The 15,907-nt window shown below is 41.9% G+C and overlaps 1 protein-coding gene across 2 annotated transcripts in view; it reads left to right on the forward strand.

Moving 5' to 3' along the window:
* The window catches only part of TMEM260 (transmembrane protein 260), a 639,752-nt gene that overhangs the window by 492,041 nt on the left and 131,804 nt on the right, over positions 1 to 15,907 (forward strand). For both annotated transcript variants that reach the window (XM_078660364.1, XM_078660365.1), the window contains exon 15: positions 2,733 to 2,823. In XM_078660364.1, coding sequence (XP_078516490.1) covers positions 2,733 to 2,823 — 91 coding nt within the window. The remainder of the gene's footprint in view (positions 1 to 2,732; positions 2,824 to 15,907) is intronic.

Genomic DNA, 15,907 nt, shown 5'->3' on the forward strand with positions numbered 1-15,907 from the left:
TTAAAGTTACAGCACTTCGTTTCACCCCCATTTTGTCAGCCTTGAAAAAGCGGTAGCAACCCGTGAAACATGTTGGCTGCATATTTGGGATCCGTTGTTGTCGCTACATGTGCTCAGTGTCATCTCTGAATATGAACTTCCTGAGATGAACTATAAAGGCTGCTTGAATACAAACTTTCATCGAACTTTGAAACAGTCAATGAATTTTATATCTGTTGGATAACCAAGAAGAATAAAATGAGAAGATACAGCTCAAGTTTGGGATTGTAATTTATTTATGGAGGGAATTACTTTTTCAAATTATGACCTGTAAATTGTCAATCTAAATACGATCAAGGTTGAAAATAGAAATGGCGGTAGGGGAGGAGTTGTACTGTGGGCAGCACTTAGTCCGCCCATGCTGATTTACTGAGCCTAGGGGGAATGATGCATCCTGTCTTTTGGGCTGGTCAGCACTTTAAGGACATTGACGTGTTTAAACACTTTATGCAGTAAAGTCCTCCCTGGAAAATACTACATGAAGGGAATTCTACTTGGCCAAGTATGTTAAATATTCATGAGTCGGTGCATGTATTGTTGTCCAGACTGATCCGTTAGTAAAATAGGTAGACATAACTGCAATATGAAGCCACCTTGCTACTATTGACACGCAACTGCAAAAGGGAGTTGAATAATAACTGTTACAATAAGGCACCTGCTGCTGCAGTCAACAACCCACAGGTTGACACTAAATATAAAAATTAAAGAAAAAAGAGTGGTAGCAAAATGTCTGTTTTGCGAACCAGCACAGTGTTAGCATATCATATTGTGCTAATAAGGGAATGCTGCTTGCCACACTTCTGCCTTTTACGAGTGCTGTAAAAAACAGGAATTACTATTACTGAGTTTCATAATCCTCAATGAACTGACCTAGGAAGAATGGCCACCAAGCCGCCCTTCTTGGGAATTTGAATTCATGACCCCCATATTTCAGCAGAAACTTTCTTGTTGCTCATATAACCATCCTATCAGTATATTCCTTTTATGTAGAGAACTACATGCTAAACATCCCAATTAGTTAGCACAGTCATGCAAATGTGTCAATTCAAGAAAAAGACAAATATTGTGTAACATCCTCGTAATCTATACTCTTCGCAGTTTGCAAGCAGGAGCCTGAATTTTAACTGCCCATAACATTTAAAATATTCACCTTTTTGAAAATGTACTATACCCTCTTATATTTGCTTCAAGACCGTTTCTTCTCTAGCACTCCCTTCTGCTATTTTTGCTCACTTTTAACAGGTGCTGCCATTACCAAATGTCATGGTGTTCACTTTGCTGGCCAGGGACAGTGGGCAGCTGCAAACTTTCCCTTGAGCTGTACCTGTGACTCACTGGCTCCTACATATCTCTAGAGTTAGCGCTCAATTCACTTGGCCATTCTACCAGCACACAACTGCGGTGGGCATAACAATATGATGGGTGTAACACATAGCAAAATACTTTATAAACTGTCCATTAAGGAAAAAAACTAAATCATGTGTGATAGCCCTCTTAGCCACACTTTCTGAAGTCTGAAAAAATGTGTTTTATCATAAATTGTCTTACCATTGTAGAGATTTAGCAGTTCCGGCCACTTCCCCCGCTGGAAGGGCATGGTGGCCGGTTTTGTGGAGATCAGTAGGCCATCACAAGTTGGCTGCGAAGTTGGAAAAATGCAAGAGTGCAAGCCTGGGCAGTGAGAGAAGAATCTTGAGGGTGCATGTAACAATGATGGCTTGACCCAGGAGAAAGGGAGTGACGTTGATGGGGGCATTCTACACCACCCAGAGATTGTTGCACGCTTTCTGACGTTTTTGTGGATGAAAAATGTAGTACTGCAAAGCTGGGGGAGGGGATGTGGCCTGACGGTCAGAGCTGCCAACTTTGGAGCTTTCGAGACTTCCGTAGGCTCAACATCTTGTGATTCGGGGAAAAATCATTTAACCTCCCTGTGCCGACCAAGAAATGAATGTGCCCTTGTGTACAGTAACTAATGCTCATGTAAAGCGCTCCAATACCTTAGGGTCAAGTTGGCACTGTATAAAACTGCAACAAAAAAAATCTTGGATTTACCCTTTACTGAAAATAAGGACCTGGAATCTCAGTGTATCACATACACGTAATCCTAACTCTGGCCTGATAACACACAGTGCTGATTTACCTGGAGCCCGCCCCCTGGGTGAAGGTAGCCCGTGCTTGACATTTTTCTGTGGCCTTCATGGCAATTAGTGAAGATGTGACTATATCCATCCAACCTGCTTACAGCACCAAGCACAGGCCAGTGATACAGGGAGTTTTTATTTTAATAGTACAACTTCCCCATTAAGCCACACATAATGCTATGACCTTCCAGTAACTTTGGTTTTTCAGTAATTTCAGCAGTCCACTTTGTAATGTAAGATTGGAAAGGGTTTCAATTGTTAAAGCAGCACATTGTTCATGCTGCATTTCTAATCTTATTTTAACAGCCCTATCAAACAATAAACAATAAACTGTGCTGGAGGTTTTAAAAACTTGCAAGGAGCGTTTCGAATGGAAATTTCAATGTGGTCAGTGTTTGGAAACTAGTAGAAAAAACATTGTTAAGAATATAAATGCTGACAACCAGATTATTTATATATTTTTTGTACTGTTACATTACTTATTTCCCATACATACATATGCCAAGTGCACGCAGTCTCTGAAAGTGATGTTATTTGTTCTGATTCTAGGATGAAAACACCATTCTTCTTATTTCATCTGGCAGAAACGGAGCCCATGTCTGCAGATATAAAAACTCCACTTTACAATTACTCCTTTAAGGTACGGTTTCCCTCTGTTTTGCTACTTCATATTAATTTGCAAGGTACCGAAGTGCATATCCATAAATGGAAGAAGTGGTTTAATTTGTATTTTTACAATAATTGAATAGTGAGCCAGGAGTCACTCTTCCTTAAAGACCGCTTTATGGGTTAAGTACTGTATATGCTTTATACAGTGTATGGTCTTCTGTAGTGGGAGCTACGGCCCGCTACAGAAGTAGCAGTTACCGGCTGCCCAAGTGCGCTGAAGATTGACAACAAACCATAAACAGTTGGGGGGGGGGGGGGGGAATTGTTGGTGGAATTAGATCATGTCTAATGGATGAATCGGTTAGAAGCCTGACTTAAGTTAGGGTGACCAGGCGTCCCCGTTTTGCCAGGACGGTCCCCGTTTTGCCAGGACGGTCCCCGTTTTTAACCAGCTGTCCCAGCAAACTTCAAGAAATTTAGCTCATGTCCCGGTTTTTAGAGAGGGTCAACTGAAAACGGTGGGAGGTGTTTTTTATGTTTTACAAAGCAGGGAAAGTTAGCAGTTTTTTCAAGAAAGCCATTTAATTAACAGGCAAGCTACTGGGTTTAAAAATTGCATTTTATGTATGTTCTTACTGCCTGTTCTGTAATTCTCTGCTGAGGAGAACTCTCATCGGTTGAAGTAAAATTGTAGTCCTTCTTCTATTTTTGTTGTGAAATGTCCTGTTTTTTGGCTTTAAAATTCTGGTCACCCTAACTTAAGTGCATTTATTTTATATTCGCAACATCCTTGACTTTTGTTGTGCTGTTGCTTGCACATTTTTCTGTAGAAGCAAGTTAACCTCCGTGCCAAAGTTTTTTAAATTTTCTCTCGAGTGGTTTCATTCTCGTTGGAGTAAGAGGCAAGAAAGAGGAGCTCTGAGCTGCACCAGTCACAGTTGGTGAGCATGCCAAGTGAAGGACATCAGTCCAGCCATGGCACACTTTTGCCTGGTAAAGTCGTTGAGCCTTTTGACCAGCAAAATACCTTTGATGCTGAAGAAATGGCTTCGATATTTTCTGGCTCGGCATTGATAATACAGACATTTGAATGTGCAAAAAGAGTGTTGCAGATGGTTTGAAGCTTTTCGCTTGGAATACTGTCTGCCTAATATCAGCTCTCCCTAGAATCCAAATTTATGTGTCTCTCCAAGCTTTCAAATTGTTGTTTTGGACCATAGGGTGCTTTGGGCGTATGGCCCCCAACTAAGGTCACATTCCAATTTCTCCTCTATACCAATCTCTGGAGGAAAACATTTCTTACCAGGGTAGCTAGTGACCCCCCAGGAACAAGTAAGTGACGTGAGGCTGGGCTCTGAATTGCAGCCTTTCTGCAAGATGCAGCAAGAGATAACAGGTATGTATTTGCAGGAAAATGTCATTTTTTGCATGGCTACTCTTACTTTTTGCTAGGTTTTGTTTCTGCTGGTTTTTGACTTTCCTAACCAGGCCCCAGTGCATGTGCTCTGTTTGACCCCTAAAACATGTCAAAATTGGCTATACTCCTAATTGGCATATTTAACTTACCTATAGGTCCCTATTACATGGTACAAAGTGTACCGGGCCTGTATGTTAAATGTCACTAGTTCGCTGCGTGCCACCACTAGAGTGAAAGTGCAAAGCATGACTAAAAGCCTACCACTGTAGCCTGCATGTGCAGTTTTAAAATTGCAAATTCTACATGCCAAAATAGCCCCGTTTGACAGGCCTAAACCCTCCTTTTTAATATTAAGTCACCTCTAAGTAGGCCTTAAATACCCGTAAGACAGGGCACATGATATTTAAAAGTAGGATACGTAAAGGTTTAATGTTAAACATGTTCCTAAACTGTGAAGGCCCTAAAAACTGTTTTCACAGTAGCAGGGTGTGATGGATCACACCATAACAACAATAGCCAGTAATTACTTTTTAGAAACTTTAATTTTTTAAAGCACATTCATTTTTTCAGTATTTTGGTGTGTTTCTAGGTCACTTGCTTTATGATCGTATGTTCCCGAACTCTTGTCTCTCTTGATTAGGTTTTATGCACACCCACTCCATACCTTGGAAAAACAAATATAAAGTATAGTGAAATAAATGCTTTTCAACCTATGCAATAATTCTCGGCACCGTCACGTGTACAAACTCTTGTGGCTGAGTTAGTTGACCAACACTGTCACTTTACATTCCTGTTATTACCAAGTGCACCTAATGACCACCTTGCCACCAATTCACCCAACTGCATACAATGGGTTGGATTACTTGGCTAAAGTCACAGCTCTCTTCCAGGGCCATGGTAGCTGAGACCACAGCACCTCTCTCCTCTAGGTTCAAGGGCTAATGCATGTTTGGGGCTACAGACACTGGCTGGCTGCTTGTCGATTCCCCACTACATTGTGTCCTGCGGTCACCTCTCCCTTCCTTGCCTTCAGCATCTTCTGACCCTGCTAGGTAGCTTAATTGTTCCTCACGGGATTTCCCCCTCTCGCTCTGCTTCACCCTTCGTCTTCCTGGATTCTACTTGCTGTCCTGGTGACTCCGCACACTCCTCCAATCCTTGGCACTCCACACTTTCTTGTTCTCCATCCTTCCTCCTCTAGGTCACATAAATCCTCTCTTTACAGCACTCGACCACTAACCGTCGTCTTTTCTACTTTTAGCATCGACAGTCTTGAAAATCTCTGTGGCTTCTCCTTGCTCCCCATTATAAAGGTCAAGCTGTTCCATACAAAAGCATTGGGATACAATATTAAATGTATATCTCTGTGGTATCTCTTCTTAGGAACCAGCTACAAAGTTATTTCTTTGTGTTTTTAAAATATCTATTACAAGCCTAATGCACTAGTAAAGCCAGATTTACAATAAATATTTTGCAAAAGCTACTTTTAAAAAGTCACCTTTTACCTGCCTAAAGCCTCTAGAACCCCATTTTCATGAGCATCAAACTGCCACCCAGGAGCTGAATGGCCCATTTGATGAGGTGTGAATTTTCTCCCAGAGATCAGAAAAAGGCCTTGGGTGTGGGGAGATGTTTGGTCTCTCTGACAGGATGACCATCTGGGCTGTACCCAGGAACTTAGTTAACTTCAAAGAGGCCTATCTTGTCACAGGCAGATGTAGCTAATACCTGGGCTCACTGTATCCTTTGTACCCCTAGTCAGGCAGGCGCCAATCTCAGTGGGAAATGTGCTTCCACAGAAACAGTTTTGAGTGCCCACAGAGGAGGGATTGCTAATTTCCCTGGTTTTGAGGCACAGGTGCTCTGCACAGGAGAAGAAAGGGTCTGCCGTGTTTTATTTAGGTAGAGGGGGCACTATGTGATTGTTTGCATTAGGGCACCTTGGAACTGCTTTAAAAATGGGTAGTGTTACCCCTGGGAACATTTTCCCTACTGGAGGGGGCAGAAGACATCCCTGCCCATAATGCCTGACTCAAATGTGGTACCCCTGGTTACCCTCTTCTGAGGACTACTGGACATGTGGCAGACGGAAGAAGAACTGCATCTGCTGTTGAGACCTGGGAGGAGGCCTGGAAGGCTGGACCTGCTCTCACTTGCACCCAGGACAAAGAAGAGGACTCCAAGGGTCAGTGGCTGACATCCTACTAAGCTACAGGGACCCTTTCCCTGAAGAGCCCAGCTGACCAGAAGAAGAAATTCTTTATTTGTTTTTTTACAACCATAAAAATAAAAGTTAAAATTATTACAATAGAAGTTAAAAACTAATTTTGCGATAAAATACATAATTATATCTGGATATGTGCAAAATAGATTCCTACTCATTAATAACCATGTTCTCAAGTTCACGGTAAAATGCATCATTAAGTCTAGATCTGTACATGGTTTTCCAACTAATTAGTAACCATATTCACGGGTTCAGTGTCCACTTTTTTTAAGAGTGTGCCAATCAAGGTTAGTAACTTTACACCTTGACAAATTAAAATGGTTGATGATCACCCCACCCAGTGGGTAATGGTCTGCCTTCAAGTACGAATATTAAGCCCTTTTACAATTGGTTTTAAAAGCGTTCTTCTCGCTTCACTGACTGCAGGACAAACACACATCACGTGGCATAGGGACTCCTTATGATATCCACACAGTCTGCAAGTTGCGTTATATTTCCCTTTCCAACTTGGTTGCAGATCCTTGGTTTCGTATACTCCAAACCGATACAGCACATACTTTTTTTTTTAGCAACAATCTGAAGTGAGCTGCTAGATAGTCTTGCGGTTTTAATTTTACATAAGAATTTATCACTGTCCAAGAATGACGTATTTTTGCCACTGCATTTTTATCGTCTAGGAAAGATGATTTTTTTGCAGTGCCATTGCACACTTTGTTAAACGCCACCCTCTCCATCTTACCGTCCCATGCCTCTTGATTGTCCAGTTCCACCAGAGCTGTTCTTAGGTGTGCACCCCATGAATACGTTTTTTTTTTGGTTAAACTGGGCCCTTATTTCTGTCCAGCATAGATTATTCAGGGTACCGGGTTCCGAAGAGCGAAGTTTCCAACACAATTTCACAAAAATAGATTGCCTCTGGAATTTCTGGTTTTGTAGTCCAAATTCCAGGCGAATTTGTGCTGGTGACACTTCTCTAGGAAGCTTAAAAACGGCTTTATACACTTTTGTCTGTAAATCATTTAAAATGTCAAATTCCCGACCATGCCATATTTCCAGTCCGTAAGCCAAAGCTGGGAGTAATTGTGCTGCCATTGTTTTTAAAAGATGACTATAAGACGGGCAACTCAATTTTGTTTGTAGCTGTTTAAATGCAAAAATTAAGGTTTGTGCCTTTGCTATTATTGCATTTTTCTGAGGGGTAAAGGACATGCATCGCCCTAAATTGATGCCCAAATACTTGTAAGCGCCAACTTCTCTATCTCTTTACCCTTGGCGAACCACTTGAATTTTTTCGATCTAGGGCCTACTAAACGCACCACCTTTATCTTTTTCCTATTTATCTCCAGCCCCTGAAGGTCGAAGTAGTTAGTCAGGTGGCCAATAGGGGTTTGGCTTAGGACCACAATGTCGTCTGCATATTGCAGATACTGTAGGTGGTCCTCTGCCAATTTCGGGGGATGGCCATTTACTTTTAACAAATGGTTGTCCAGTTAAAAGGGCTTGGGGCCAAAACACACCCCTGTATCAGACCATTTTCTATTTCAATCTTAGATGATGCTATGCTACCATCTCCCAGCTTCACCCGGGCCCAGGTTTCACTGTGGAGGGCTACTATGGAGTTAATTAGTTGCTGCGGTACTCCCCATCCTTTCAATTTTGCCCATAGTCGTTCACGTGGGACTCTATCGAAAGCCTATTTTAAGTCAATATAACATACACATAGACCTGATTTCTTTAGGATTGCTTTCTCCGTAAGAAGGGCTATGGCTGCCAAGTTTGTGCTTGTACCCATTTCTTGCCTAAAACCAGTTTCGTATTTGGGAATTATACCTTTCTCCTCCATCCATTCCTGTAGATGCAGTCATAAACATTAAGCATAAAGTTTTGCATCAACATCCGTCAGGGCTATGAGCCTGTAATTACTCGGCTCATTGCGATTACCATCTTTGTATATAGGATGAAATATGCTCCCTCTCCAAGAGTTAATGATCTTATTTTGAGAATACAAATAATTAAAAAGCGGAGTAAGAAAATTTGCCCAGAATTCCACATCGTGTTTGAAGATTGCGTTTGGAAGCCCATTAGGACCTGCAGCTCCCTCCTTTTTCAATTTTTGTAATCCTTCTTTTAGTTGTTTGTTATCAATTAAGGAGGTTATGCCATTATGATTAGGTTCCTGTGATAAGTATTCAATCTGAGCCATTTCGCGAAGGATTAAGATTTCTTCACTTTGTGCTATTTTCCAGGAAGTGTGGTTAATGTCAAATTTTGTATGCTTATCTTCCTGCAGGATATCCGGTCCAGGTTCCAAATTCATTAACATTTCGTGGTTAATATTGTTGCATACATTTTGTATATGTTGTTCCCAAATCTTCTCACTTATTCCAGCTTTTTGAGATATTCCTGTTCCTTTAATTAACTTGTTTATTATGCCCCAAAATTCACAACTGTTGGGCTGTTTGCTGGCCCAAAGTAATTTTTCCCACAGCTTTTCCATACGTTCATTTTTTGCCAATCTACACCTCTCCCTAAAATTCTTCCTCGTCATTAATATTGTTATTCGTTACTGGATTTCAAGATCTTACGGCCATAACAGTTTTTCTCGATTCCCTTGAAATTTCACTTTTTTGATTACGCAACTGTTTGTTAAACCATGGTACATAAATTCTACTTTGTGGGCCTTGACGTCCCGGGAAAAACGGAAATTTATTGGAAAGAAAATTTCCCAATTGTTCCCGAAAATCTTCTGGTGACTTGGTACTCAGTGACCCGACATCATTTATGTATTTATGTACAGCAACCATTATTTGCGAGACGTTCGTACCGCGCCATTTTAATTTCTTCAGATTGTATGTTACTGGGATTTCTGTCAGTGCAGTTATTTTCTCTTTCTCAAACAGCTTTGCATTGATGGTCAAAACTTGCGGCAAATGATCACTTTCCGGGCGGGATTGTATGTAAAAGGAATCAACTGTGGTGTAAAGTTCATTGCTGACTATGGTATTGTCAATGGTTGATTGATTTTTCCCACTTAGAAAAGTGATCCTGGCCAGTTGATCTCCCTTTATTTTACCGTTCAGAATGTATAATCCCAGGGTATTCAAATAGTTTTTCAACTCATTAGCCTCCAACTCCTTTTGACACATTCTCTTGTTTGACTTACTCCCTATTAGGTTGGAATTAAAGTCACCTGTAATTATCATCTCACAATTTTGATGGCTTTTCTGCAAAACCTTTATTAAGGTAATCCAGCTTACCAGTTTTTCCTTTTTCAACTTTTTGTTGGGGTGAATATATATGTTTAAAATCAGGAGCTGCCAGGGCATTTTATTTCCAGAGTTGTTGCTTTCCAATTTCACAACCTGAATCCAGTTTTCACAAGTGTCAAGTTCCTCTGTTTGCCAAACTAATTTTTCTGTTGCATAAATGGACAGGCCACCTCTTGGGTGCCCATATTTATAAGTTTGTCCTGCTGAGACATGAAATTCTGTATATCCATTAATGGGTTTAGGGATCAAGTTCCAGGTCTCTTGTAACATGATGATATCAAAACTTTGTAAAAAGGCTTGCGTCTCAGGGTCTTGGCCCATTTCATTGAACCCATGAATGTTCCATGAACAGATTCTAATTTTGTAATCCTTGGACGTGCCTGGGTATATCATCAGGATCGTTTATGGCTCAAGAAGTGGGGCACCCACGACCAATCATGAAGTTCTTCCGGCAGTTGGTTTGAACAAACTCGATCCTGATTTGTCATCTCTGGTGTATTATTTACTGAATTTGAGTTTTAGGAGTGGTGCTTCGAGCCCCCCTTAGGCAAGTTATTGGACAAATCTCCTTTCCAGATGCATTCGGGGGTCACAATAACCGATAAAAGTGGGTTTGGATATTTTGGATTTTTTGGGTAAGATAATACCCCATGCATCAAAGTTTACTCTTTCTTAGAAAATCAGAGCTATTATTTCCTTTGAGGACCAAGTAGAGTATCCTCTTTTTCTGATATGTTTTTCATTTGCAGAAACTCTACTGTCCAAAGATCTGCTGTAGTGATACTACGCAGCTTTGGTATCTCCTTAAATAATCTCATTAGGTTTCCCCTATTTAAGGAGTCCAATCTGCTCTTTGTTTGATATTCTCGCTCAAAGATCAGTTTATTACATGACTCTTCCGGTTCGCTTGGTCGAATCCCCGTTTGAGGGGAACTATTCTGTTGTATCTGTGTTATAGACTTTATTTCTGATTTGTACTATATTATCAAAGATCTCCCTTTCCTGCTGTAATACAGTCACTTGTCCATCACTTATTGTTGTACTTAGTCGGACAGCTTTTTGACATACTTCCGTGCATATAAGATCTTGTAAATTAGATTGAACTATTGGAAACTCGCAGACCCGTCCCTGTTTATCTAGGGACATTTTTTATTTATTTCAATTTTTATTTTCCATAAATTCACTCAAAGAACTCGGAGATTTTTTTGAATATTCAAATAACAACATATCCGATTTAGTTTTGTTTTGATCTTCTTGTACTCTAGCTTGAGAGGTTACCATACTATGTTCATTTGGAATTCCTTCAGAATTTGAAGGTATAATTTGTGAATTTAAAGAGTCTCCATTTACGCCACCTTGTCTGTTGGTTACGGTTTTATCGTCAAACCGTGTCTTTATGAAGACGTTGTCCTCTTTGGCAGTTTTTTCTTTGTATCCTTCTTTTAGCGGATCTTTGATTTTTCCTTGATTTGGTTCCAAAGTGTTGTTACTCACGGAACCTTTAGAATTGACTGTAATGTCCTGTTTCTTTATGGTTGTTATATACTCACATTTTGTTTGTTTGACACCTTCATTTAAGTGTATATTGCTTTTTTGTGTACCTAAAGATAAATCACTTTGAAGGGATTTATTAAAACGTACAATTGGATCTTGCAACTAAAACAAGGATCCACTTAAGACCCCAGGAGGGCCTTTATTACTATGCTGGTTGGTTTTATGGGGGCAAGGTGTCATTTCTACTTTGTCGTCCATCACATCTTTTCTTTCGGTCATGGCTCGGTGTTCCTTGTCAACCTTATTTTCTATTGGCTTAACAAGATGTAGGATTTCTGTTAATATTTCTGGAAGGGATGCCAATGTATCTATTAGCTGGCTACATCCACAATTTTAGTTTAATAGGTATCCATTGCTGGGTGCCTTACTTTGGTTGTCCTTAGTAATCAATACTGATAGTGAGTCCAGTTTGGTGTTAATACCTGCAATATAGGTAGCAATAAAGTTCATTAGATCGATCTGAACATCAAGTTTATCTGATTTGAAAGTTTAGAACATCTATGGCTCGCTGTAAAGATCTTAATAAAGTATCACTCCATTTTACAGATTGGGGGGATTGCGACGGGAAATCTGATATTGAATCAATTCCACTCACTGAAGAGGTTGTAATTGGGGGTGACCGGGATGGTTGGCTTCCCATTGGGCTAGTGTTTAGCGTAATATTTTTCCCCTCCTACTGGTCTGTGCACACTAAACGTTTTATTGGGGTGGAGGCTACCCCTCCTTTCTCCCTAATTTGTTGATCCGAAGGTGAGCCTAAGATGGGACTCTTTCCTGGATCTTGAAGTGTGCATCCTCATTTGGCTGAGTATTCAAGTTCAGTGCATGAATGAGGTCGGCATCATCTGATATAGAGAAAGAACTGATCCATTCATCAATTTGTACTTTGTCATTTTCTTTGTATCTAACTACACCGGGGTCTCCTTTTTGCTTTTGATACTCTCCATATTTCCCTTCTTTATTTTGACAGGGCAGGTCCTTAGGCTGGATCTTGGGCAGATACATCTGCACTGTAGTAGTTATCAACCCTTTATTTGGGGGCACATCGTCTCTGACCGCCTCGCCATTTGCATCTTTGTTTGCCTTGATTATATCATCCTCAATGTTGTTTCATGGTTTATCATCCTTATACGTGAGGGTCTTTCTCTTACAGAACTGGGTTGTATTAATTTAATGTCGGTACTTAGGCATCCCGATGACTGTAGACTTCTTTTGTCCTGTGTTTTTGGCGTTATTGGACTGGGCAAGCCTTGGGTCCCATCTGTAGCATATATTGCGGCCATTGGATCCATTAGAAAATGGAATCTCTGATTCTCGTTTTTTCCTCCAAAATGAAAAAAATCACTTTTCGGTGTTAAAACCGAAACCAGCATTTACTTTTGTGACGATTAATTTTCTTTCCTTCTCTTAATGTTTGATGTAGAGTTTAAATCTGTTTTTGACACTCTCTTTTTTGGTTTCCTCTGTGGTGTTTGTCGAGTTTTTCCTGATCTCATAATCCTTGGTTTCTCAGGCAAACCCCTGACGGATCTGCTCTCACCGAAAAATGATTTTCACTGGTTCAAATTGCCAACTTTCCAATCTGGCAGTGGGTAGGGGTACAGGCTCAGCAGGTAACGGATAATCCCCAATACCCCCCCCCAACAGGGGTGCTCACACTATATAACACACTATCCACCTGGAGGGTCGCACGGGGAGCACACAATTAGTTTATTCCCTGCTTTTTTGCTGGATATTCCAATGTGGTAAAACAAGGAGCGTTGTTATTTTGATCAGCTTGTTGCCTCCGTGGCTCACGGCTTTTTAAGCATTTTTTTGGCAGCTCCCACTGCTCCTGGGGCGAGTCTTACAGCACAAAGCCACGAGTCGCAAGCCACAGGCCACAGGAGACACACGCACACTGCTGCAACCCCTACACGGCGTCCATATAACTCCTCCATCGACGCACTGATGTCAGTTCCTTCTTTTCTGCGCTTGCAACGGGGATCTGGAGCGGAATTCGGGCCGTTATTGGGCCCTTCCTCTTTCTTCATTGTCAACGAACAGTGTGCCTATACGATGTCTTCTGGGTTTAAACCCTGTCGTTCCTGTGAGAGGCAGATATCGATCATGGATCCACATACTGTATGCTTGTGGTGTCTGGGTGAACACCACGACTCTGCCGACTGTGGCTCCTGCTAACGTCTCCAGCCGAAGGCGTTGAAGGAACGCAGTATGAAACTCCTCGCGGCACGGTTGAATCGTCTTCCCCGAAGTGGCCTTCGGATGAGTCGTGACATCTTTCGTCTCCCCTGAGCCCGGAATACAGGTCGTGGAACTGCTCAGGTGTGGAGCCATCGCCCTCCCACAAGACGCCGAAGACCCAGCACTCCAAACATGAGTTGGATGTTGTCCCACACCCTTTGGTTGCTGAGGCCTCTCAAACAGCCTCGCATCCCCCTGAATATCCTGGAGCCAAGGCAAGCTTAGATAAGATGAAAGAGTATTTTCTTTCACTTCAGCGGGTCTTCGACCCACCTACTTCCTCTGGTGCGGTTTCCAACCCCAAAGAGGTTGGGCGTACCCCAGCTGCTTCTTTGCCGGCGGCTTCGACCTCAGCCACAGCGGGGCCCCCTGAATGCATTGGCTGATTTGTTATGGCGCCGGTGCACAGCCCTCCGGGATTCACACCTCCAGCGTGACCTTTCTGGTGGTTCCCCCTGGCAGGGACTCCAGGGATTTGGATAATAGTGGTTGGAATTGCTTTTCTTCTGCCAGTGCAGCCTTGCAATCATTAAATTCTGCCTTCGTTTTAGCCAGAAGGCGTCATGCTCTGTGAAACTCTGTCGTATAGCACTTGCCCGCAGAGTCGGAGGAAGCTAGACAGGAGCTCCTCCAAGTAGTACAGGGTGGCTGGAAAGCTGCCAAATTTTTTATTCAGTGTAGAATGGACATCGCCTATTCTGTCTGTAGAGGTATGGCACAGGCTGTGGTGCTACGCAGGCATGCATGGCTGTGACAATCGGGAGTTTCAGGGCCTGTCGAAGACACTCTTCAAAATATGCCATTTGATGGTATTCATGTCTTTGGAGAACAGGCTGAGTCAACCCCTGCATCGGTTCAAAGCTAACCTATCTGATAAATCTACCTGATAGGTTCACAGTTACATTTGATAATCCTCCTCAGAGCGGTAATCTACAGATCTGAGTTACGCCTGTTTTTGTTAGGTGCCTCCAGCACCCTTTTGAGGTAACAGAATGATTCTGTTTATGTTAACCTGCACTCCTTTTAGGAAGTCCCTCTCTGTAACACTTGCGAATTTCAAGTAGGTGGCGCACAAGTAGTGCTGTGTTTTTCCTCTACTAGGTGCGGATTTTCCTCCCAAGTTGTCTACAGCAGATACAGCTGCTTTATTCATAAGGGTTTTCTTATGTCCTGTTGAGTTGTACCTTTGTGGTGTATCCTATACTCTATATAGGGTATCTCTAGTATGCTTTTGTCCAGCGTTTCTGTTTATATCCATATGGGTTTTGTATATGCCTGTCTATTCCCTGCATCCCTACATGGGAAGACCAGTTATTCACTTTGCGTAGGTTATGTTGTATACTCTGCTTCTTCAGATGTATAGTGCATGTAGCTATGGATATTGTTTGTAATTATATCTTATGGATATCTGGCCTTCCGTCACATATCCGAATATGTCTTCATGTATTTAGCCCTGTGGGCATTCCTGATGAGATGTTTCTAGAGTCCTATGTCGCACTATTTCCATACGATTGAACTCGTACCTCTGGTGGGTACTGGCCCTTTTTTCTACCATTATGGCCTGATGAGGTCCTCTGCCCTATATGTATATTGACCATGCCTTAATGCGTTACGCGCATACTTGTCGTCAGGCTGATTATATATATATATATATATATCTCCTCTTGTATGTATAGTGGCCCATTCCTTAATGCGTTGGTTCACGCGCATTGTCTTCTGTGTTGCAGTTCTTTCTTTGCACATTGACACAGTCTACCCGTCAGCACTTTAGTGGGGCCGCCTGTGGCGGCATGTTTGCCTCCTATAAATGGCACATAAAGCTGCTATCAAGGCCCTGGGGACCCTTCCTGCTTCTGGAGGTTCCTAATTATGAACCGGAACACTCTATCGTTGTGTTTTTAGTTCCCTTATCTTGGTTGCCAAATAGCTGTGCTGTAACCATACACTGCATTTGCATGCTCTTTTGCCCTTGGAGTGTTATAACTCTATGCGTTACTCCTTCTGCTCCCTTTTCTGGAGCATTAATTCCTCTTTTGGGGGTTCTCTATGGCTATGTTGGTTTCTTCACCATTACCCCATCAGGTGACTTCTTCTTGCGTACTTATGCCTTGGAGTGGTGTAACTTTCTATGTTACTATTCTTTCCTCCCTTTTTCAGGAGCATTAATGCCTTCATTAGGATTTTTCCGTCTAGAATGGTGTGCATTATCATTGTCCGTCAGCAGTAGAGGCTCTAGCCTTCTGGTTTTTGCCAATAGGGACTACTTCTTGTCTCTCATTCAGGTTATTGTCACTCTGGGGACGACCCCTTTCGTTTCTGGCTTCTACTGCAGATAGTTGGGACTTGATTTTATCATTAAGGTCCCTGTTTGCCTATCGTGGCATGGTTATGCATCTCTATTGGCTGC

The sequence above is a fragment of the Lissotriton helveticus genome, chromosome 9 (assembly GCF_964261635.1).
Source record: "Lissotriton helveticus chromosome 9, aLisHel1.1, whole genome shotgun sequence".
NCBI classification, from domain to species: Eukaryota; Metazoa; Chordata; class Amphibia; order Caudata; family Salamandridae; genus Lissotriton; species Lissotriton helveticus.